Source organism: Genypterus blacodes, unplaced genomic scaffold (genome assembly GCF_046128005.1).
Source record: "Genypterus blacodes isolate CSIRO-AG114 ecotype Tasmania unplaced genomic scaffold, CSIRO-AGI_Gbla_v1 ptg000070l_1, whole genome shotgun sequence".
Lineage (NCBI taxonomy): Eukaryota > Metazoa > Chordata > Actinopteri > Ophidiiformes > Ophidiidae > Genypterus > Genypterus blacodes.
The window spans coordinates 1,641,315-1,664,091 of record NW_027466880.1 but is presented as its reverse complement, the minus strand read 5'-3'; the positions used below and the strand labels follow the sequence as shown (position 1 = coordinate 1,664,091).

Sequence of the window (22,777 nt, the reverse complement as noted above, 5' to 3'; positions counted from 1 at the left end):
GATTCACACTGTCTTAACACACGCTTATGGATTTTCACTTATTGAGTAAAGCTGAACGGTGTGTATCGGCTAATTTGCTCTTATCAAAAATGTATCAATGGAAATAGAACCCCAAACTATTTTAAGCTCGATTCATTTTTAAAACAAGACAAATTTAGTCAAGACTTGATCGTCCTTGGTGGAGGTATTTCCAATCATTTTGTTATCTTTTGTTCTTGCTTGTATCAGTCTGGTACTAGTGCAAAAAACAGCCAGTCAGTGTATACATGTACGTGTGTATGGTGAGATTGTGTGAGTGTGTATACATGTGTGTGTTTTTTAAAGCCTAAGGTAAAGCCTCATCACTCTTGCTTGTGCTTTGCTATGTTTCTGACCCTCCTGTCCGAGCCTCACAGGATTCGCTGTGCTGCCGCTTGTGTGTTTCTTTCCTCTGTATTCGCTTTCACCCAAAGGTGCCCCAGTGTAGAGGCTCATATAAGGTGTCAGGATTAGAAGTAAGGAATAGGAATGCAGCCACATTTGATAGCAGCCAGGCCCGTTTCCATCCCCCTGTCCCATCTTTAAAGCAGCGGTTCAGCGTGAATAGATATTGGAAACAGGGCTAAACCCAGATCACCGCTCCAGCAGTCAGCAGTGCGTTCGGAGCTGCTAAAAGCCAAGATGTGTGTGTGTGTGTGTGTGTCTGTGTGTGTGTGTGTATAAGCTCAGCAGCGACATCCACCTTAAAGTTCCACTTCTTAGGCAGCTATAAAAGCATATTCCCTTTCTTTTCTGATATAGAAAATAAAGCAAAGAGATTAAAAATACAGACATTTTGCGATTTTTCTTACTGTTTAAATGCAAAGAATAGGAAAGATCATCTCATATACAATCCAGGTAGTTTTCACTTCCTCCCCTCGGGACATGCTGTGTGTCTTTGTGTGAGAGAGTTTGTGTGTGTGTGTGTGTGTGTGTGTGTGTGTGTATTGCCAGTTTTTGTGCGTGACCTCTGCTTCTTGCTTTGCCGCCGTTGCCGCAGCGAGCGTGCCAGCCAGCGAAACGGAATCGGTGAATACGGAGAACCAGAACGGAGAGGAGGAGAAGACACCATGCTGCGGACCAATGTGGTGAGAACATGGAGCACTTAGCAACACACACACACACATACACACACACCCAGAGAGCCACGGGAGGTCCTTGAAAGCGCCACCACTCTGCCATTACAGGAAATGACATTATATCGCAGCGTTTTTGTGGTTTGGAACACACAGGCCACTGAGTCACACCAGAGCCTCCAAGTGTCTTTCTGCCTGATTTCTAAGCAATAAAAAGCAAACAGTGCTGGTTTTGTTAAGTTTTGACCAATTCTTTCTTTCAGTCAAAAAATTTCAAAGTCAAAGTTCAGGTCAGTACCGCTGTGTCGCCCCGTGTCCCAGCATGCCGCGTATATACACCACGTTCCTCCCGCATGACATCACACCGTTGTTGTATCCGTGTTAGTGCTTTGCTTTCACTGCGCTGTGCTGTTAAATGAGACTTTAGTAGCGGTGATAAATCAAAGCCTTTATGAAGTCAGCATGTACCATAAGGTATTTTTAGAGGCTTACACAGTGTTTTCTAGCTCATTTACTTTACAGTATGACTTGCAAAAAAAGACATTGATGCAGTTCCACATTGCCTTGCCCCCCCCCCCCTCTCCCACTTCACTACATTTATATTATTTATGGAAATGAGCCCCGTAGTTATTTCCCATAAAAAGCACTGAAGTGGTGTTGTTTTTTTGTCCCATCTTGTCCAGTAGATGTTAAAATGTATTTGTCCAGCTCATTGGTGCTTCTAATTCCACTTAATGAACTAAATGAATCACCCCAGCTTTTGTTCTACGTGCCGCTGACTCTGCTCCCTGGTCCTGCAGTCGGCGCTGGCGTCGCTGGAACAGGTTCTGCCGCAGGAAGTGCCGGCTGGCTGTGAAATCGGTGTCTTTCTATTGGCTGGTCATCATCCTGGTGTTCCTCAACACCCTCACCATATCGTCTGAGCATTACAACCAGCCGATGTGGCTGACACAAGTCCAGGGTAGGAACACCTCCACCCCCAAAATGATAAATCTACACTTACTATTTTTAGACTGTCCGAAACATGCTATAAGTGTCGCCATCTTCTCTGTAATCACCATATGTACAATGTCTCTCTCTTGTTTTCAGATGTGGCCAACAAGGTGCTGCTGGCCCTGTTCACCTGTGAGATGCTGGTGAAGATGTACAGTCTGGGGTTGCAGGCATATTTCGTTTCGCTGTTCAATCGCTTCGACTGCTTTGTGGTGTGTGGAGGCATCACAGAGACCATTCTGGTGGAGCTGGAGATCATGCCCCCCCTCGGTATCTCTGTGTTCCGCTGCGTCCGCTTGCTGAGGATCTTTAAGGTCACACGGTAAGACCCCGCACATACTGGGTGTGGGTGTGTGTGTGTGTGTGCGCTCCACAGTTAATCTCTTTCTTGTTTGCCCCTTTTTTTCCTAGTCATTGGCAGTCGCTAAGTAACCTGGTGGCTTCTCTGCTCAACTCCATGAAGTCCATCGCTTCCCTGCTACTGCTGCTCTTCCTCTTTATCATCATCTTCTCCCTGCTGGGCATGCAGGTTTTTGGTGGAAAATTCAATTTTGACGAGACGCAGACCAAAAGGAGCACGTTTGACAACTTCCCCCAGGCCCTCCTCACTGTGTTTCAGGTATGTAGAGAGCGCAGCAGAGCTCAGACGAGTGTTTCGTCAGGCTTAACACCTTCACGTGTTGTCATCCATCCAGATCCTGACCGGAGAAGACTGGAACATGGTGATGTACGATGGAATCATGGCGTACGGCGGGCCTTCCTCCTCTGGAATGATCGTGTGCATTTACTTCATCATCCTCTTCATCTGTGGAAACTGTATCCTCCCTCACTGACACTGAAACACCAAACGCCTGCACTGGCTCTTTTAAATAAACCAATAACTAAATAAATATATACATTTTATGCATTAAACTTTAAGATAAATGTGTATTATAACACAAGTGTCAAAGTTAATGCTAATTTTACTGCATGGTACTTTGCAGTTTGCAGTATTGGCTTGTGTGAACTTGTTACTGTAGTAAATAGACGCTTACATCCTAATCAAAAGTGCAATGTACCTGTATACATTTGCTCAAGTACTTCATTTGGGTGTTATTGTTACTTTCATTACAAAAACGTCATTATTTTTTACAGTCTAAATTACTTTACACTGTCTCAGGATAAATTGTCAATCAGGGGTATTTTTATCATTGACAATATCGTAGAAATGTGTTCTTTTATGAGAAATCAAACGTTTCTATTGATTACTTCTCCTTTTGGATACAGCAGTCTTGTTTGAGTCGTTACTTTTAACGAGTTGTCCTTCACCGGAGACTTTGATCAGATATCCTCCTGAATGTCTTCTTGGCTATCGCCGTGGACAACCTGGCAGACGCAGAGTCTCTTAGCACAGACGAGGGTGACAAGAAAGGGTGAGTGAAGACTCGTGTGACAAATGTTCAATCAATTCTCACTCCAATATTCTGTCAATTCTAAAAGTCGCCTCTGTTCGTCGTAGGGTCAAAGATGATGAGGATGATAAAGACGACAAGGTAACATCAGTGTTAGATGCGTATTCCAAATTGACTTACTTTGATGTACTCAGTTGTATACACATCTTCATCCTTTTCATATTGATTGTAAGGAAGAAGAAGAGGATCTTGACGACGGTGCGGCAGAGGAAGAGGACCCGGATGTTCCCTCTGGGCCTCGACCGGTCATATCTGAGCTAATAAAGAAGGAGAAGATCACTCCTATCCCAGAAGGAAGCGCCTTCTTTATCTTCAGCACCACAAACCCGTAAAACACACATGCAATAGTATACACGCACACACACAGAGTCGCACGTACAGCTCACATCCTGTCTCACGCCTGTGTTCTCTCTCTGCTTCAGGGTCCGCGTGTTTTGCCACAAACTCATCAATCATCACATCTTCACCAACCTCATCCTGGTCTTCATCATGCTCAGCTCCGCCTCCCTCGCCGCTGAAGATCCCATACGAAACTTCTCAACACGCAATATTGTAAGTCCACAAACCTTCCAACGTAATGCACTCGCGTAGAGATTGTGTAGTCGTAACAAAATGAGGATGAGTAGGTTAAATTTGAGTTTGGTTAGTGTCATAGTAATGATTTGATGACAATTTGAGGGACCATAATACAAAAACTAAGACTTGTATTTTTATAGTGAAGACAGTGAGAGCAGAGAGAGAGATGCTGTGTGTCTCTAGCTATGAATCTGCCTTACAAATACATTTCACATTGATTGTAATGGCTGTACATTTAATGTATATTTACCATCAGAGTCAAAATCTACAAAAATAGCGGAATGTTCCTTCCAGTAACTCTCAACCGTTCTCTTTTCTATTGTAAAGATTAGAATTGTAGTATCATGGTTGTAAGTACATTTTGTTATGATATATACATATATCAAAATGCAAGAAAGTGGTACAAATGCACATTGAGATAAGCACTCAATGTACAAATTGTATTGACAGCATGACCGTAGAAAGTGCTGCTTTCTGATTGGCCAGCAGGCATCTGTTAAAATCGTACACCAAGACACTTCATACAAACTTCCATTCCAGTCTAACCAGCTTTCTGCAGGTACCCATAGCAACAATACTGGTACAATCACTGGTGAGACTGACCCTACCATGACTTAACACACTTTAATACATTTCTGTTCATGACTAATTTGTGTGACGTTTTTTTTACAGGAAATAAGTCTGTTTGTAACGTTAAGTTAATATGGCCGCTCAGCTAATTTGTAGTTATGATGTAATATTGACGCTGCACATTGACTTGTCTTTGTTAAACATGTGCATTGCTCTTTGCAGATACTTGGTTACTTTGACTATGCTTTCACGGCTATCTTTACTGTTGAGATCGTGTTGAAGGTAATTGCCATGTGTCCCCCCTGTCTGTGCTGTGACTAACCACACCCCTGTAACGCTCCGAAACGTCTCGTTGCCTTCCAGGTCCTAGGCTATGCAGATTATGTCTTCACTAGTATGTTTACATTTGAGATCGTGTTGAAGGTAACCCCCACCCCCACCCCCCCACCCCCCACCCCTCCCCCTTTAGAATGACAACGCGAGCCTTGCTGCATTCTCCTCCTTGTGTGTCACTTGCCACTCAGTACAACCTTGGCTTGTTTCCTTTCTCTTATTTACTTTGTTGTATTTTCACGGCACCTCTTTTACAAAAGCAAAAAAAAACAAAACGAGCAATTTTTTGTTGCGTTTAATCAAATTCCAACAATCAAAGAAGTGATGTTTGGGGGAAGGAAACATTGACATTGCATTTTTTTTGACTCATCTCATTCGAGGCAGTCATGGCTGATACGACTTTGACCCGAAGGTGTAAACACGACACATGTCTCCGTGCAAACGATTGATAAGACACGAAGATGTCAAGTCAGCCAAAGCTTAACTCCACGCCGCAAAAGAGGGAGCACAGCCGGCCATGTTCCCGCCGAGCATGGCGCAGTCTGCTTTCCCTGACCGAGCGCATGGGTGTGTGGAGGCGCGTCCGCAGATTTTTGCGGCACGTTTTGCACTCTCCCGTCGCCACCGTGCTCGTTGTTTAGCACGTTCCTCTATCACCCTGCTGGAGATTCTGCAGGGGGGCCTCCACATTCCCATGCACTTGGAGAAATTAAACCTTTTACTTTTTATTATTTCAAGAAAGAATTACTCTTGACTGTTTCTTCTCTGCCTGCTGAACTCCGAAGTTTCTTATTGGGAGCTGCTTCCCTTTTTAATTCTGAGCTGTTAAAGAACATACCCATGTGCTTTAATTCAAAATACGACGGCCCGCATGAACGTGACAGTAACGCCATTTTATTTCCACCCTCAATCGCTATAGTTACAGCCCTCGCAGCTTGTTGTAAATAACGGCTCACGTCATGGCAACAAAATGCATGTTTTATTGCCTCATCCCATAGTAGATTGTGAAATGAATGGCTTACTACTACATTCATGTAGTCGAGGGCCGTCGGGGTGGCGATGAAAGATTTAGCTTCCTGTCTCACTGCTCCGAAAATCGCCACCCCGAATCTGAGTGATCTAAGAGTGTGGAGAAGTGTGTTTTGGGTGTGTGTGTGAGTGTGTTTTGAGTGTAAGGTAAGAGCTGACTATCCTAGTTAAGGTGTGTATGCGTGTGTGTGTATCATTGTAGTCATGTGTTGCTTGGTTTTTGTCTCCTGCTCCTCTGACTTCTTTTGTTCCTCTCCGTCAGATGACAACGTACGGAGCGTTCCTCCATAAAGGAGCCTTCTGCAGGAACTACTTTAACCTCCTGGACCTGCTGGTCGTGGGAGTTTCTCTGGTTTCCTTTGGTATTCAGTGAGTAACAACACACTCATTTTTGCATCAAGAATAAAATAAATAAATCTCTTCACACCTTCTCCAATTGTGTGAATTGAATATTTCCTCCAGCACTCCGCAGCTTCGTCTGTGGCATGAAACCTCCACCGTTTCTTCCTTTATTTAGTCTTTCCTGCATCTTTTTTACTATCTAGTATCTCCATTTTCTATTAGTGTTTTTCTGCAGCAGTGTTTGTGCAGAGAGCGATCGCTCCTCCCTAGGCTGTGAGTGATGTGCCCTTTTGTCATCACCCAGGACCTCAGCAATCTCAGTGGTGAAGATTCTTAGGGTCCTTCGAGTTCTGCGACCCCTGAGAGCCATCAACCGAGCCAAAGGCCTCAAGGTGCCAACTCGCCCGAAAGTCATCCGCCAATCATAACAACCAGCCTTAGACAGGATGAATGAATCAGATGATCTCTACAAAAAATATTTTCTCTTCTTTCTCTTGACAGCACGTGGTTCAGTGTGTATTTGTGGCCATCAGAACGATCGGTAACATCATGATCGTCACCACTCTGCTTCAGTTCATGTTCGCCTGCATAGGGGTGCAGCTCTTCAAGGTGAAACTGATAAAGCAGGACAGATAAAGCCTGAGTTGTGCGCAGGTTCACTCAAGATTGAAAGCTTTTCGTTTCCTTTCACAGGGGAAGTTCTATCGCTGCACAGACGAAGCCAAGTCCAGCCCAGACGAGTGCAAGTTAGTTTGACGGAACAATTATCATCCATTAACATCTGAGTTTGACTCTTAATCTTCCAAACTCTTGACGGCGAGCTGTCTTATGTCGCTTTGTCACAGGGGCACTTACATCCTCTACAAGGACGGAGACGTGAACCTGCCTACCCTCCACAGACGACTGTGGCTCAACAGCGAGTTCAACTTTGACAACGTCCTCATGGCCATGATGGCTCTGTTCACTGTATCCACCTTCGAAGGCTGGCCTGCGTAAGAGACACACACTTTTCAGCGCGTTAAATGAGAAATACAGGCACCTTAAGAATCCTACATGTAGTCAATTATAATTTGTATTGTAGCAAACCTTTTTCTTACATTAAAGTGCAGATTAGGTCATTTTGTTTTCATTTTCTTGCTTCATACATTTCCTACCCCATGGACGCTCAGTAGTTCATTTATGAGAGATTTGAGTGATGATATGTGTGTGTTTTGTGTCTTCTCAGGTTGTTGTACAAGGCCATCGACTCCAACAGGGAGAACCTCGGCCCCATTTACAACTACAGAGTGGAGATCTCCATCTTCTTCATCATCTACATCATCATCATCGCTTTCTTCATGATGAACATCTTCGTAGGTTTCGTCATTGTCACGTTTCAGGAGCAAGGAGAGAAAGAGTACAAAAACTGCGAGCTCGACAAAAACCAGGTCAGAGTCGGCACGTTCGCCCGTCTGTACTTCAACTGCAAATATCAAACTGATGCATCGAAGACTTTTCTGAACTGTGTGTGTGTGTGTGTGTGTGTGTGTGTGTGTGTGTGTGTGTGTGTGTGTGTGTGTGTGTGTGTGTGTGTGTGTGTGAGTGCAGCGTCAGTGTGTAGAGTACGCTCTTAAGGCACGTCCACTGAGGAGGTACATCCCCAAAAACCCATACCAGTACAAGTTCTGGTATGTTGTGAACTCCACGGGGTTTGAGTACATCATGTTTGTGCTCATCATGTTAAACACACTCTGCCTGGCTGTGCAGGTAAGAAATCAACTCATCACAAACTCTGTCAAGTCTCTTTAAAGGAATTGTTTGATTATGTGACGTATCTTTAGTCAATGAGGACAATTTGAATTCACAGCTGATTTTGTATTTACTGAATTAGTATTTTGCTTATGTTAAGAACTAAACACATTACTCAATTGACATGTTTTCTGTTTGTATGAAGCCCTGGTATGTACGCTGTTGTGTACATGCAGTGTAAGTGTAAAGGAATCTAGAATAATTATGTTAGTTCGAGTGAACTCCCAAAATCTTATTTATCCTAATAGATTATTTGAAATATATCTGCTGATGTTTCACTGTTTCAAATTCCTTGGTTTGTTTGTGTTACCAAAATGTTTATTATCATTATTATTAGTCGTAGTAGTAGCAGTAGTAATTTTATAATGACTGCTATTGTTGTAGCAGTTCACAATAAATACATTGACAGGCTATTGGAAGCTGCTTTTCTAAGGCGATGACACAATAAGTTTATATGAGCAAAATAATGTAAACACCTATGTCAGATTAAAATTCTAATTATTGCATTGATGCAATCTGTGTTAGCACTCTGTTCATGCATGTCCTTAACTAAATTTGCCAATCAGTGAATAATGGAATCCTATCAATTCTGTCAACGTTTTAACTTGAATCACAGTACACATTAAAAAAAAGAACATTTTAAAATCCTCCTGTCCTCCCTAAACTCCTTTTTGTCTGCTCTCTGCAGCACCACGGCCAGTCAGCGCTCTTCAACTACGTCATGGACATCCTTAACATGGTCTTCACCACCGTCTTCACCGTGGAGATGGTTCTCAAACTCATCGCTTTCAAGCCCAGGGTGAGTGAGCCACACACACACACACACACACACACACACACACACACACAACAACGAACCCACGCGTCCCTTAAGAAACATTTCAGATTCAAACCTTTCCATTTGAAGAACAAAGCGTTGTATAGTTTAACTCTGAACGCTGATGTGTGTGTTTTAATGTCCCCGTCGACTTCGCCGTGGCCCGACAGCTGTGCGTCGCGAAGAAGGACAGGCTGCTAGTAAGAGACAAGAGTGTGGGGTGCAGTGCTGATACAGTGGCTTTGTAATTGCATGTAACACTAACAGCAGCATGAGTTTGCCGTGGCTGTAGAGCTCGTGTGCAGTAGTCACCATGAACCTTGTGAAGTGGCTCAGTCTCAGAGTAGCAGAGTGTTCAGACCGTCTTCCGCTAACCTCACGTCCCGTCTCGCCCCGGCCTCGCCCCGGCCTCGCTCAGGGCTATTTCGGCGACGCCTGGAACGTGTTCGACGCCATGGTTGTGATGGGCAGCATAGTAGACATTGTTCTCAGTGAGATTGATGTAAGTAATGTTTGAACCCCCCACTCACACTCTCGGACTTCCCCCCGGCTCTTTCTCTCTCCTTCTTCCCGCGGCAGGAATCTTGATTTCTGATTTCCCTTTTGTCTGATGACTCTTAACTGTTTCTTGTTTTTTTTCTCTTTCACTTCCTCCTCTCATCCTGCCATTCCATACAAACCCGCGCCGCATTCTCTCTCCTCCAATCCCTCTCCCTCTCTCCCTCTCTCTCTCTTCCTCTCACTCTGCCATTCCCATCTTCACCCTGACATGTCACAACACACACCTAACAGCACTATTTCGCTGATGCTTGGAACACATTTGATGCCTTAATTGTTGTGGGTAGCGTCGTCGATATCGCTATCACTGAAGTTAATGTAAGTACGACTTTTTCCTGCTTCCAAGTGGAACTGAAGCCTTAACGAAAAGCCATATGGCAAACTGCAGCGTCGCTATCCCACCACCAAACTGTAAATAATTTTGTATTTAATTATCCCCCATTATGCTCAGTCAGATGAGGAAACTACTTACTGCTCCCCTAACGATTATGATACTTAACAATTGTTTTTAAACTCACCTTTTTTACGCCTGTGAGGTTCAATTGGCTCTTTATTAAAGCTTCAGTTTGACCTTCACTCATGTTTATGTCCTGTTGCATATGTGAGTTAACCTTGTTTGTCTCTCTTATTGACGCATGTTGTCGCTGTCAATGTTTTTGTTCTCAGGAATCATGATGATGTAATCTGTGTCAACTCTTGTACATGACTATGAAACGTGCGACGCCTGTGTCCGGGTCACAAACTGCTTGTCTAATTCTTACTCTTGTTCATTTTGTTTCCATAGAAACTTGTAGAGGCAAGTATGAGAATGATAAACAGAAAATTAGGTCATGTCCTTTTGTGTGTAACCTGTCGTTTATTACAACTTTATCTTTGGGACCCCTTTACAGTGAGGATGGATTAAAAGGAAATTACTTTGAAAACAAATAGAGAGGAACATTTAGATGGAGTTGATTAAAATAGAAGATGACTCGTTCTCTACTTTAACCAACTGTGAGACGGCTCTCTGTGGCTTGGCGGGACGACACAAAAACAACGAAACCAAAGAGCATAAAAAAACGTCTGCGATCGACTTTGTGATGTTGTGCTTTGACTTTTAACAAACACACACACCAGGAAAGACACTTTGCCCTGTTTTTAAAGCATCGCTATGGTGACGGCGGTGTAGCCTACCGAGACGTCTCGCCGTTCAACCTGGCCCTCCTCCATGTCCTCGTCCTCCTCCTCTTCCCTCTTCCTCCTCCCCTCTCCTCCTCTTCCTTCTCGAGTGCTCTAGTGTCTGAGCTGCAGTGCTGTTCTGGAGTTGTGTTTCACGTCTCTGTCCGTGTTTCTGTGTTCGTGTTTCAAAAGTGTGTGTGTCTGCATGGGTGTACGCGGGCCGGCACTCACTTGCTTTAATAGTGTTGCAACTGTGCGTGTGTGTTACGTAAAGTGTCTTCGCATGCGTGTATTAAGTAGGAATGTATGAGGAAGTGTGCGTGCGTGCGTGTGTGTGTTGTAAATGTCAGGGACGTGATGTTTGATGTTTACAAGGACGTCCAAGGTGTTTCTTGTGAGGAGCTTTTCACCCACCTGTGACTTGTGTTTGTGGTTTGCATTGCATGTTGTTGTTTTGTTTTTCGTGCAGTTAAATCAGATTTTAGAACACGACTGTAAATATTGCGATGGGTTTTGCTACTTGCCTGCCTAAACCCATCGTAGCCATGAGTTGCATGATCTGATCATTGTGACCTCCCCCAAATGCATGCTGGGAAGCGTCCACCATTCAACTCATGCCCTAACGTCCTCTCCATGTCCTCGTCCTCTCACACAGATAGCGCTTGGCCACCCGCTCCCTACTCCTCCGGTCAGTTTTCCCCCCCATAGAGCTTTGTGACTTTCCTCCCTTCTTCTTCTTCTTCTTCTTTTTCTTCTCTCTCTCTGCCATACCACACCGCTTCCACCTTTCCCTCCAGACAGAATGGCCCTGGAGCTCAGAGCTTGGACATGTCCGGTCCTGCACAACGTTAAGGACAACTCTTTTTTTAAAATACAATCTTGAGACAGAAGTCCGTCAAACGTTGTGTGGGTCGCTGCGGCTTCACATGACGTCACTATCAGGGATAACCGATCATGTCAATAGGATCAAAACTCACAGCCAATCACGTTTAAAGAGGACTAAAACTAAACCAGTGGCTGGGACGACACTGACGCTGGTCCAATGGCAGCTGAGTTTGAGGTTCTTTGATGATCTTGTGTTTGTGTCTCTGTGAGTGATTGTCTGTGTTTCTTGTTCTGTCTTCCTGTAGTGAGCTCTTAAAGCTCAGAATGGAGCTCAATGTGTAGAGCAGGTGTGTAGACTCCAGTCAGGTGCATGAACGCTCCCCTTCGCCACCTGTCTCACCTCTCTTTCTACTCCTTCTTCTACTTTTCACCTTTTCTCTCTCTCTCTCACTCCCTCCCTCGGTACAACTCAGTCTGTTTTGATTTGGAGTATTTATTTATCTCTCCACCTTTATCCTTTTTGTCTCTCTCTCTCTCTCTCTCTCTCTCTCTCTCTCTCTCTTCCCCCCCCCCCGCCCCCCTCTCTCTCTCTCTGCCACTCATTCACCTCTCTCTGCACCAGACTGTGAGATCGCCCTGCTACATGGCACTTTTGTTGCGTGGGGGTTGGATGGGTGGTGGTGGGGTGGAGGGGAGGGGAGGGGTTGCACTGTTGACATGCATGGGGGTCGCTGCATCGCTGTGTGTCCTCCTCTCCTTTGCGTTGTGCGTGCAGATGCATCTGAGCTACGACGCGCAGCATGCTCTCATCAGTTTACCGCAGATTCCCTTTCAGGATTACCTAAAGAACCTCCTCCTCCTCTTCCTCCTCCAGCCAGCTCACTCAGCATTTTTTTTATTTCTGCACCCCCCTCCCATACCATACTGACCGTTTGTGGGATTTGAATGAAGCCACGTCTGTCTGGAGTTTCTCTCTGTGTTCGGGCCTTCTCTCAGTGTTCACTTCCTCTCATGCTTGTGCCCTGAAATAACCTTCACACACACTGGTTGGGTGTTAACACCACTTGAACTGCCTGTATTGCATAATGTGCAAATAATGACGTATGGATGTGAGTTTGAGTGGGAGATAGATTCATTTACTCTGTTATGATCGATCTCTTTTTGTTTCATTTCCGCAATAATTATGTGAAATCTTTCCAAACACAAAGGAGATTGCAGTTTTCTTACACACACACACACACACACACACACACACACACTTACAACATGTGATTTGCCCAGTTGATGTGCGCTGTCCTGTTAATAGAGATATGGAACGGCGGGGGGTCATTACGTCGCTAAATCATTCGAGTAATCTGCTGTGCTTTTATCATGACGTCACCTGTCAGTCACTACGTCAAAATGGCCGCCAAGCATTTCATCAAATTCATTCTCAGTAATGTAGCGTTACAGCGGGGGAGTGATAAAGTTGTGTGCCAGTCTTAAATGTCATGTAGTGTTTAAGTAACTCCATGTTGTCCGTCAGTCATAGGAATGTTAAGTTGTGGCAGTCTTACATGTTTAAAGCATTAAGATAATGTTCATGTCTGTCAATATCTGAAGTGTGCATATTGTAGGTTTGTCATGTACAGTATGTTTACACGTATAGGGTGTCAGTTACTGTCCCGTCTTTGTCATAGTGTATGAAATAGATACAGCAGTGACTGAGTTGTGTCTGCGTCTTGAATGGCGTGTGTTGGTCGTTGTGTCATGACTCTTTTTGAACTGTAATGTTAAAAAGTGTGTGGCCCGTGTGTTGGAGACTGGCGGGTTGTTGTCACTGTGTACAAAGTCATTAATGCAGGTCTTTGATTTTAAAGCCAACGGAGGCTCCTCAGGTGGATGAGGCGGGGGTAAGATACTCTGCCCCCCTTTTTGTCAGGGCCGTGCCATGTTCCGATTTGCATTTCTTTCTTTCTTTCTTTGGTCTCTTTCTGTTGTGTGTTGATTTCTCCTACAAAAATCTACCGTACGGCTTATTTGAATTTCCTTTAAGTTGTCATGGTAAGGTTTCCATCCTCCGTGTTTTTGATTTGTCACGTTTGTTCTATTCTTTGACTTTTGTTTTGCTTTTCATTCTCCTGATTGTTTTGGAGTTTCCTCTGTAAGGAGAGTGCGTCACTCAAACGTGACACCGCGTTGAGGCGGCAGTGGGACTTTTCAGCCGCTCCTCACGTTTGTACTGTTTAGCACTGCTACATGGTCTCTGCCCCCATTCTTGCGGTGGGTAGTGACCCATGGATAACCCCGCCCCCGCCCCCCTCCCGCCCCTGGGATCAGGTCACCCAGCTTTGACCTGTCAACCTCCCGGCCGACCCGTTGGGGTTTTGGTCCCACTGTGACTCCGCATGCAGTGACTCTGGACTGAGGGTGCCATGCTTGTGCAGATGCGTCCTGTCAAATATGGCAACGGTTTCTTTTTCCAGCATGCTCGCCTCCTTGCTTCCTCCCCTGTAGGTGTGTAACGTGACAGAGCCCCCGACAGTGCTTTGGACACACACTAACAGAGACATATCAGCTGCTGCAACACTGCATCCGACTCTACGCTGTGATACATTATCATACATTGGCAATCAAATTGATTTGCCGACTTTGACCAAAATCAGATGCGGTGTTGCCTTTCAGCTCATATGTATTTTATATTTAGGTCCCATTATCCGGCAAAGCACGGCCAGGCACTCTGTGTTCACTGCAATGCCACACTGTGTGGCTCTTCCCTCCTCTGACCTCTGCTTCGATTCCCCCGCAGAACACGGAGGACAGCGCCCGCATCTCTATCACCTTCTTCCGCCTGTTTCGGGTTATGCGATTGGTCAAGCTCCTCAGCAGAGGGGAGGGCATTCGCACACTGCTGTGGACCTTCATCAAATCCTTCCAGGTGAGGCCCACAGGGGGTTTTTGATACTTAAGTGAAAGAAATCCTGAGCATAAAAGCAAATTCACATTAACAAGCTATATAGTGAACCAAAATGAATGTTTTATAGCGATCCAGGCCTTCTGAGGGAAAGATCAATATATATTTAACTTTCTCCCTTTTGTCTTCAGGCTCTGCCATATGTTGCTCTTCTTATAGCCATGCTGTTCTTCATCTATGCTGTCATCGGTATGCAGGTCAGGAACAACACCCTGTGGATTTCCGTTGTCATCTTTTGCTGGTTTTGCTCTGGTCGGGCCTCTTCGCTCTTATATTCACAAAAAGATAATTGTTCCACTTTAGGTATTTGGTAAGATCGCAATGCTGGACAACACGCAGATCAACAGAAACAACAACTTCCAGACCTTCCCGCAGGCTGTGCTCCTCCTCTTCAGGTTTGTCGGGGGGTCAGAGGTCACCGATTCACTTTTGCCTCATATCTGCCGTTAGGTGCGAGCTTTGGGTGTTTTGTCATTCCAGGTGTGCCACCGGAGAGGCGTGGCAAGAGATCATGTTGGGGTGTTTGTCTGGGAAACAGTGTGACCCCGAGTCTGATTACCAGCCGGGGGAGGAGATGACCTGTGGCAGCGGCTTTGCCATCATCTACTTCATCACCTTCTACATGCTCTGTGCTTTCCTGGTACGTCCTGATGCTTTCTGACACAGGTTCTAAGTTCTACTTAGTCGGAACCTGCGTACATGTAAGAGCATCAGAACACTTACTTTCTCATGCTTCTACAGATTATCAATTTGTTCGTGGCCGTCATCATGGACAACTTTGACTATCTAACCCGCGATTGGTCCATTCTCGGCCCCCACCACCTGGATGAATTCAAGAGGATTTGGTCAGAGTACGACCCAGAAGCAAAGTAAGTGTTTTATGACCGATGTGGGAACTGTACTGGACTGAAGTTTGTCTCTGTAACGTCTCACATGTGGCCTTCTCTGTCCTGCAGGGGTCGAATTAAGCATCTGGATGTTGTCACCCTGCTCCGCCGTATTCAGCCTCCTCTTGGCTTTGGCAAACTTTGTCCTCACAGAGTGGCTTGCAAGGTCTCTCGTTCTCCTTCCTCGGACTGTTTAATCAACAGAGGACACTCATACACACACTCACACACACACAGATACATATTCTGACCTCTTCTACCTCTGCTCTCTTCTTGCAGAGACTCGTAGCCATGAACATGCCTCTGAACAGCGACGGCACTGTCATGTTTAACGCCACTCTGTTTGCGTTGGTTCGCACGGCCCTGAAGATCAAAACAGAAGGTATGAGACGACATATAAACACACACCCTGTGATCACGTCTCTGAGCTGGAGTGTTGATTTGTCAGGGATGTTTGTGTCTCTGTGTTGCAGGTAATCTGGAGCAGGCCAATGAGGAGCTGCGGGCTGTCATCAAAAAAATCTGGAAGAGAACCAGCATGAAGCTGCTGGATCAAGTGGTTCCCCCTGCTGGCGGTTAGTGGCCTGTGTCTGTTTGAAACACACACAAATACACACACACAGTCCTTCTCTATCTGTTTGACACACACACACACACACACCAACACTAAAATAACCTGCACAAAACCTCACACACCACATGCTGTTCATTGCAAAAGATTACCACCCACACACACACACACACACACACACACACACACACACACACACACACACACACACACACACACACACACACACACACCTTCAAATAGTAACAACATCCAAACAGACTCCCCCACATAAATAAATCTGGTTCCTGCTGTTTCCGCTCTGCTCATGTTCTCCTGGTTGCCCCTCAGCAGTGTGTTTTCTCTTTTATCTGTGTGTGTATGTGTGTGTGTGTGTCCTCCCTCCTGCCCTGGATGCTGATGGAGGCCCCCGACGGTCTGCTGGGCTTTGGGCTTGCATGGCCTCTAGACCACTGTGCAAGTGCATGATCTGTCTTTCCAACTGATGTCTCTCTGTCTCTCTGTATGTGTCTCTCCCTCTTTCTTTCTCTCTCTCTCTCTCTCCCTCTCCCCCTCTGTCTCCTTCTCTTGCTGCTTGAGCTTCCACAGCTTATTTTCCTCACACTGTTTTATCTCTGTATCCAAAAACTCTTAAGTACTTCAGAATATTCTGAAGCAGTTCTGTTTTAGGGTGGTGGCATGGAACTAGTGTTGCCTCTCTCTCTGATCTCTGTCCCCAACGTCTTGTTCAAAGTGAATCAGACCCCTGCTTCAGAATGATTCTCACCCACACACGCCCACACACACACAGGCACACACAAATACACACACACACACACACAGAGCGTGAACACATGCAAAGACATGACCACGTACACTGTATCTTCACATACAGACATACATGTATGCAGTAATTCACTGATTTGTACAGTATGCATAGTTCTGCTTGCTTGCATGTGCTGGAATTAGGATTTAAAGTAGAATTTTGTCAAACGCCCCTTTGCCACCCAGCAAAAATAGAAACATACTGTAAGTTTGTGTGGAAGCAAAAAGACCCCAAGAGCCGCAGCTGTAACCAGTGGCTGCTAATGGAAATGAGCGGTAGCTTGATTTATACACTCTTTGACCTTAACTGTCCTCTTTCTGTCCTCTTCCTCATCTTCCTCCCTACTGAGGGAGAAGAAGGAGGAATGTCAGAGTCACCCACAGGGGTCAAGAAGGTGTTTGAGCGTCCATTTGTGCCAAAGCAAATGAACTTTGATCATTTAAGCTGCTTGAGATTCCACACAAAATGACGAAGTTGTAGAGAATATTTGGTTTTCTGTTCCCTTTGAGGCACAGCGAAGGATCTCATGGGGTGAATGTCGAGGTACAGTATATACACCATCAAGATGGATGTATATGATTTGGGATGTCAAAGATTTGGTTGGTCTCATGTAAAGCGAGGTGTGCTGCCCCGCAGTGTTGAGGAGGAGCAAGCAGAGGGAGGAGGAGGGGGGGGGCGAAGTCTCCCTCCCCCGCTGCGTGGTGGTGACCTGCTGACACAGGAAGCATTTGTGTGGTCTGTTCACTCAGATGATGAGGTAACCGTGGGGAAGTTCTATGCCACCTTCCTGATACAGGACTACTTTAGGAAATTCAAGAAACGTAAAGAGGAAGGCCTGGTGGGTGCACACCCCTCGCAAAACAACACGGCCATCGCCCTACAGGTGAGCCCCTTCAGCGGTGTGTGTGTGTGTGTGTGTGTGAGAGAGAGAGCGTGTGTGAGAACGAGAGAGAGAGAGAGAGAGATTATTAAAAGTGTGCATTTCTGAGTTGTGGTTTATGATCCAGCAGGGTGTTGTGCAGTGTGAGTCTTGTTTGTCTCAGTGTGTGAACTTTACTGCTGTCGTTCACGTCTCCGTGTCCTTAAATGTCACAGGTGTTGATGTTAAGCGTGTCTCACTGTCTCCAAACCTCATTTTTATGTCAAGCCACTCATCAGCTCACATACAAGCTTGTTTCCATTCTACGATAGAGGATATATGACTGAACAGACCATATATCATCCTGCTCAGTCAAACACAGCCGGGCCTGTTTATTATTTCCTCTACCAGCCTTTTTCTTTTCATTTATATTGAAATTTTGTATTTGTTTTGCTACACTGTTACATACAAAAAAAAGAAAGGAAAGAAAGAAAGGAATCAATTTACTGCTACACAACATGTAACACCTGGAGTGATCCTCACAGCAGGAGAGCACATCTGTCTGTCTCTGTGTTCTCATCCCTCACAGTCTGTAAAGCAGAGATGTGTGTGTGTGTGTGTGTGTGTGTGTGTGCCCAGTGTATGTGTGTGTGTGTGTGTGTGTGTGTTTCTGACTGTACGTTGCTGTGAGGAAAAAGTTCCCCCGTCGGAGAGTTCAGCCCTTGTATTGTCATGGTTACAGGCTGGCCTTCGCACGCTGCATGATATCGGGCCTGAAATTCGCCGGGCGATATCATGCGATCTCCAAGATGACGAGCTAGTAGACTTTATTCCAGAGGAAGACGAGGAAATTTATAGGGTAACTGATTTAATTCTACCTGACAGGGTGAATGTCTGTGGCCAAACGGGAAATGTTGTGCTTGTTTATTATTATTCTGACATACTGGTGCTAATACATACACACATATACCAGTTAGTGCTTTATTGTTAAGGCCATAGATGTGCCAGATATAAAATAAGATGATATATTTGATACTGTTTACCTCAGTGTTCAACACTAAATTCTAAATTCATCAGAAAGGAATATGAAGAATAAACGTTCCAACCATTAATGTGTATTTACACGTGATTCTAAAAAGAATTCAAATCAAAGATATCTGTTGCTTTCTAAGAGTTACCAAGACATGAGACTCTGCCGCTGTAATGGTCCCTTACACTAAAGTGTTATATAATAGTTAAATCGAGCAAAGTCAGTCGAACAGCAGAGCTACGATCTGCATTCTTGCTGATTTGATTTATTTTGGCCTCATGTGTTTTTCCTCCATTTTAAGTTCAGACAAATGGTGCGTTCATTTTTCTCACATATGTCATAAGCCATTAAATCAGCTTCTGAACTTTTCTTTTCCGCCCATACGATTTCTGAACAGAAAGTCAACTCCCCAGACTTAACATCAATAGCACGTTTTTGTTCTGTGTGCTGTAAGAAGACGTGGGAAGCGGCGGCGGTTCTGACCTTGAGCGTTCTTTCACAGCGTAATGGCGGCCTCTTCGGCAACCACCTCATGAACGGGGGCCACCGGCGATCCAGCGGCCACCAGACTAACGCCACGCAGCGGCCGCTCCAAGTGCAGCCGCCGCCGCACTACGCCCACATGGAGCAGCAGCCAGTGGGCCGTCTGTCTCGGGCCAACGCCATGTCCCACCCCAACCACCATCACCACCACCACCACCATCACCACCGCCATCACAACTCCTACGGCAAGTCTCCCAAGTCCACCAACATTAACCTCAACAACGCCAACGTGTCCAGTCTGCCCAACGGAGGAGGAGGAGGACACCATCGCTACTATGAACACGCACCTCCCAACGGCTACCCGGGGCTACACAGCTCCTACTACGACTACGACAAACCGCGGACACCCCAGGGTCAAAGGTAACAGCATATTGATTGGAGTTATTTATTAAACAATACAATACAGACTTAGAAGGTAACTGGTGCTCCCTCAAAGCCTCATATTCTAGCTTTAAGAATGAACGAGTTAAATGATGCATGAAGCAGAAACACATCCTGATGTTATTTCTCTTATTTTCTGTGAGATACAATTAGAAGAACAATCTTTTAACCCTTTCAAATCAAATAATTCCGTCATATCAGCCAACCCATGAGAAAGGAAAACTGCGTCGGGATGTAAAATGAGGGAATAACAAACTTCACGCTTGGTTTTTACACACTGAGGAATGCGGCGGCGTTATCTGCTACACAAATGTTTCTCTTTCAGACAGGATCCGGCTTCTTACAGTCCTGTTTTATCACAAACACTTCCCCTCTGTAATGAATCCCAAGCGTTCCGTCTCTCTCACACTGACAGTTAATTTCATGAATGACCAATGGTGCACTTATCTCCTCACCCCTCCCCTACACGCTCTTCCTCACTGTTGCCGCTCCACTCTTAGGTTGAGTTTTTTTTCCCTCTCTGCCCCATAAATTTGGAGGACAATTTCATCCCTGTCGCCTTTGCAAAAGAGAAACTGTTCTCACTTTGTTTCCTATCTCAAGTAAAGAAAATGGAATTGTCAGCCAGCACTGGAGTGTGTGCCACCACGAGCCCTCTCCTCCTCCTCCTCTTCCACCTCCTCCTCCTCATGCATATATATGAGAATGCTGTATATGTTTCATATACTGTATGATATATATATATATATATGACACCATATCCGCCCTCTCCTCTGTCTCCTTTCTCCCCTTCTCCTGCCTAACCAAAATGCTTTCTCTCAACCATCCCTCTGCTTTCTTGGACAGAAGGCGCTACTATGAGACCTATGTTAGGTATGTTGTTTGAGGTTTCCAGCAGTTTGTCTCAGCAGCCGATGAGGTCTTTATCTATCTCTTTTATTTTCCCTCTATTTTCTTCATTTTGACTTGGTTTGCAGATCTCTGAATGGTTGCATCCTTGTTATGTTCTGTATGCTGGCCAGTCATTGGTTCTGTCAGCTTAGGCCTTTGTCAGTGTTTTTAAGTGTAAGGAAAGTAAACACAACCCGAGTGTGAGTGGCCAGCATAGCAGAGAGCAGCCCGTCTTTATGCATGCGTCACAGTGACGTGCTTGCTTTGGACGAGGACTCAGATGCTTGAATACAAGGAAATCTAAGAGAATGTTTACTGCTCGTGCCCCTTAAATGTACCCAGAGCTACTTAATGCACCCCATCATCTGTTTAAGGACGTCATCATACATTCATCATCTCCTTTTAATGAACACTGGATGATGCGCTTCCCTGTGACTGTGATGACTTTGTGGGTAGAGGCGGTCAGTAGCATTGCTGCCCCCTGGAGGCTTGCGTCTGCATGGCAGTGCATGGCCCTGTTCCTGTGACCCCCCCTCCCCCTCCCCCCCTGAGGAGTAAGCGTTGTGCAAACTTTGACCCCCGTGCTTTCACCTTCCATCAGGTCACGTGGAGGGGACAGCCGCCACCCAACCATCCGCCGGGAGGAGGAGTTTGATGAAGACCGTTACTCTGGAGAGTACTACAGTGGGGAGGAGTTCTATGAAGATGATAGCATGCTGTCAGGGGAGAGGTATGACCTCAACACTGCTGTTTGAATTTTTCTCTGGAGCTATTTAGAATGTTTCACAATATCTTCAGATTTCAGGAGAAAACTGAAATTGAGTTTGGAAACGTTTTTTTGTTTGATTTGTGCCAAACCAGCGAGTCACATATTCAACATGTTGGCAGGTATCAGAACAGCGACACAGAGTATGAGACGCCCAAAGGTTACCATCACCCTGATGGTTACTACGACGATGACGAGCAGCCTCTCTACCGCGACTCGCAGAGGTCGCCAAAGAGACGTCGGCTTCCTGCCACACCTCAAGGTATCAGCGCACTGTCGGATGTCTGCAGCCAAGAATATCCAGAATACATTTAAACAGAATTTTCCATTTTTAATCTTTCAACACGTTTCACATAACCTCCAAACTAGACTGACTAAGAAATTAGGCTTCATGCTTTTTTATTGTGCATCATTCTAAGCTTTAATGTGAGTGTGTGAAGTACATGTCAGTACAAAAAGATCATCACTGTTTCTTTCAGCATGTTGTATATCTCTATTTTCTGTGTAATGTCAAACAACTCACCCAACGCATTTTGATTAATTGCATTCCACGGAACATTTAGCACCAAACTTACCCACTTTCATATTCTTTGAGTGCTTGTGAACTCTTTCTGCATGCGTTCAGACTTTCTTGCATGTTTCCACTCCTGACGTGTTCAGGTCACAGGAGGCCATCCTTCAACTTTGAGTGTCTGCGCAGGCAAAGTAGCCAGGATGAGCTTCCACACCAACGCACCGCTCTGCCCCTGCACCTCATGCAGCACCAGGTAACACAGGCATGTCAAAGCGGGACTCGCGTGTAGCGTTTACTCACTTCTCCCACTACTACATGTCACATTTTGCACTTCATTGGACTTGGCTGCTTCTCTCCGTCTTTCCCACAAAGCTGCAAGGTGAATCTAACTGATAGTGTTTCCTTAGAATAACCACTAATATCATAATGATTACATGTTTTGCTGCAGTCGTAGCCGCTGTTGTGACACAATATGCGGAGAGAAATTAAAGACTTGTGTCAGGCAGGAGTCAGGATTTCCTTGAGTGATGTGTAAAGTTACAGTTTTAGTAAGGTTTTGCCGTCTGTAACCTCAGTATTCATTGCTCGCTGCCCGTCAGGTCATGGCCGTAGCAGGCCTGGACTCCAGCAGGGCTCACTGTCTCTCCCCGACCCGCTCCACCCGCTCCTGGGCCACGCCCCCCGCCACGCCAGCCAGTAAAGAGCAGTCGCCCTACTACACCCCTCTCATCCGCGTGGACCACCCGCACAGGGGGAGCGTCACCAGCAGCCAAGTGTCCGTGCGAAAGAGCTCCTGGTACACGGACGACCCCGAGTACTCCCAGAGGATGTACTCGCCCGTCCACCTGCAGGTCCCGCCCGAGTTTCACAACCAATACCACCAGAAGAGAGGCAGCGCCACCAGCCTAGTGGAAGCGGTGAGTCTGAGATTGGACGAGATAAGAGACAATTATAGTTCCAATAATCTTTAATTTGAGTAAGAACTTGCATTTTGTCATTCTGGTACTATTTATATTTCATTTTGATGTCGATGCTCATTGGAT

At 45.5% G+C, this 22,777-nt stretch overlaps 1 protein-coding gene across 1 annotated transcript in view; it reads left to right on the top strand.

Annotated features, from left to right (window-relative positions):
• cacna1da (calcium channel, voltage-dependent, L type, alpha 1D subunit, a) overlaps positions 1-22,777 on the top strand; it is a 45,403-nt gene that overhangs the window by 19,115 nt on the left and 3,511 nt on the right. The window contains exons 9-45 of the mRNA XM_076156777.1: positions 1,019-1,106; positions 1,358-1,384; positions 1,895-2,055; positions 2,184-2,409; positions 2,499-2,706; positions 2,783-2,903; positions 3,412-3,499; positions 3,586-3,619; positions 3,712-3,866; positions 3,961-4,090; positions 4,907-4,966; positions 6,309-6,415; positions 6,693-6,780; positions 6,890-6,997; positions 7,082-7,134; positions 7,234-7,380; positions 7,614-7,815; positions 7,976-8,134; positions 8,865-8,975; positions 9,786-9,869; positions 13,394-13,426; positions 14,323-14,451; positions 14,619-14,684; positions 14,791-14,882; positions 14,968-15,127; positions 15,229-15,356; positions 15,444-15,540; positions 15,654-15,756; positions 15,848-15,949; positions 17,500-17,633; positions 18,352-18,468; positions 19,142-19,542; positions 20,410-20,436; positions 21,056-21,184; positions 21,343-21,482; positions 21,881-21,987; positions 22,334-22,651. Coding sequence (XP_076012892.1) covers positions 1,019-1,106; positions 1,358-1,384; positions 1,895-2,055; positions 2,184-2,409; positions 2,499-2,706; positions 2,783-2,903; positions 3,412-3,499; positions 3,586-3,619; positions 3,712-3,866; positions 3,961-4,090; positions 4,907-4,966; positions 6,309-6,415; positions 6,693-6,780; positions 6,890-6,997; positions 7,082-7,134; positions 7,234-7,380; positions 7,614-7,815; positions 7,976-8,134; positions 8,865-8,975; positions 9,786-9,869; positions 13,394-13,426; positions 14,323-14,451; positions 14,619-14,684; positions 14,791-14,882; positions 14,968-15,127; positions 15,229-15,356; positions 15,444-15,540; positions 15,654-15,756; positions 15,848-15,949; positions 17,500-17,633; positions 18,352-18,468; positions 19,142-19,542; positions 20,410-20,436; positions 21,056-21,184; positions 21,343-21,482; positions 21,881-21,987; positions 22,334-22,651 — 4,640 coding nt within the window. The remainder of the gene's footprint in view (positions 1-1,018; positions 1,107-1,357; positions 1,385-1,894; positions 2,056-2,183; positions 2,410-2,498; positions 2,707-2,782; positions 2,904-3,411; positions 3,500-3,585; positions 3,620-3,711; positions 3,867-3,960; positions 4,091-4,906; positions 4,967-6,308; positions 6,416-6,692; positions 6,781-6,889; positions 6,998-7,081; positions 7,135-7,233; positions 7,381-7,613; positions 7,816-7,975; positions 8,135-8,864; positions 8,976-9,785; positions 9,870-13,393; positions 13,427-14,322; positions 14,452-14,618; positions 14,685-14,790; positions 14,883-14,967; positions 15,128-15,228; positions 15,357-15,443; positions 15,541-15,653; positions 15,757-15,847; positions 15,950-17,499; positions 17,634-18,351; positions 18,469-19,141; positions 19,543-20,409; positions 20,437-21,055; positions 21,185-21,342; positions 21,483-21,880; positions 21,988-22,333; positions 22,652-22,777) is intronic.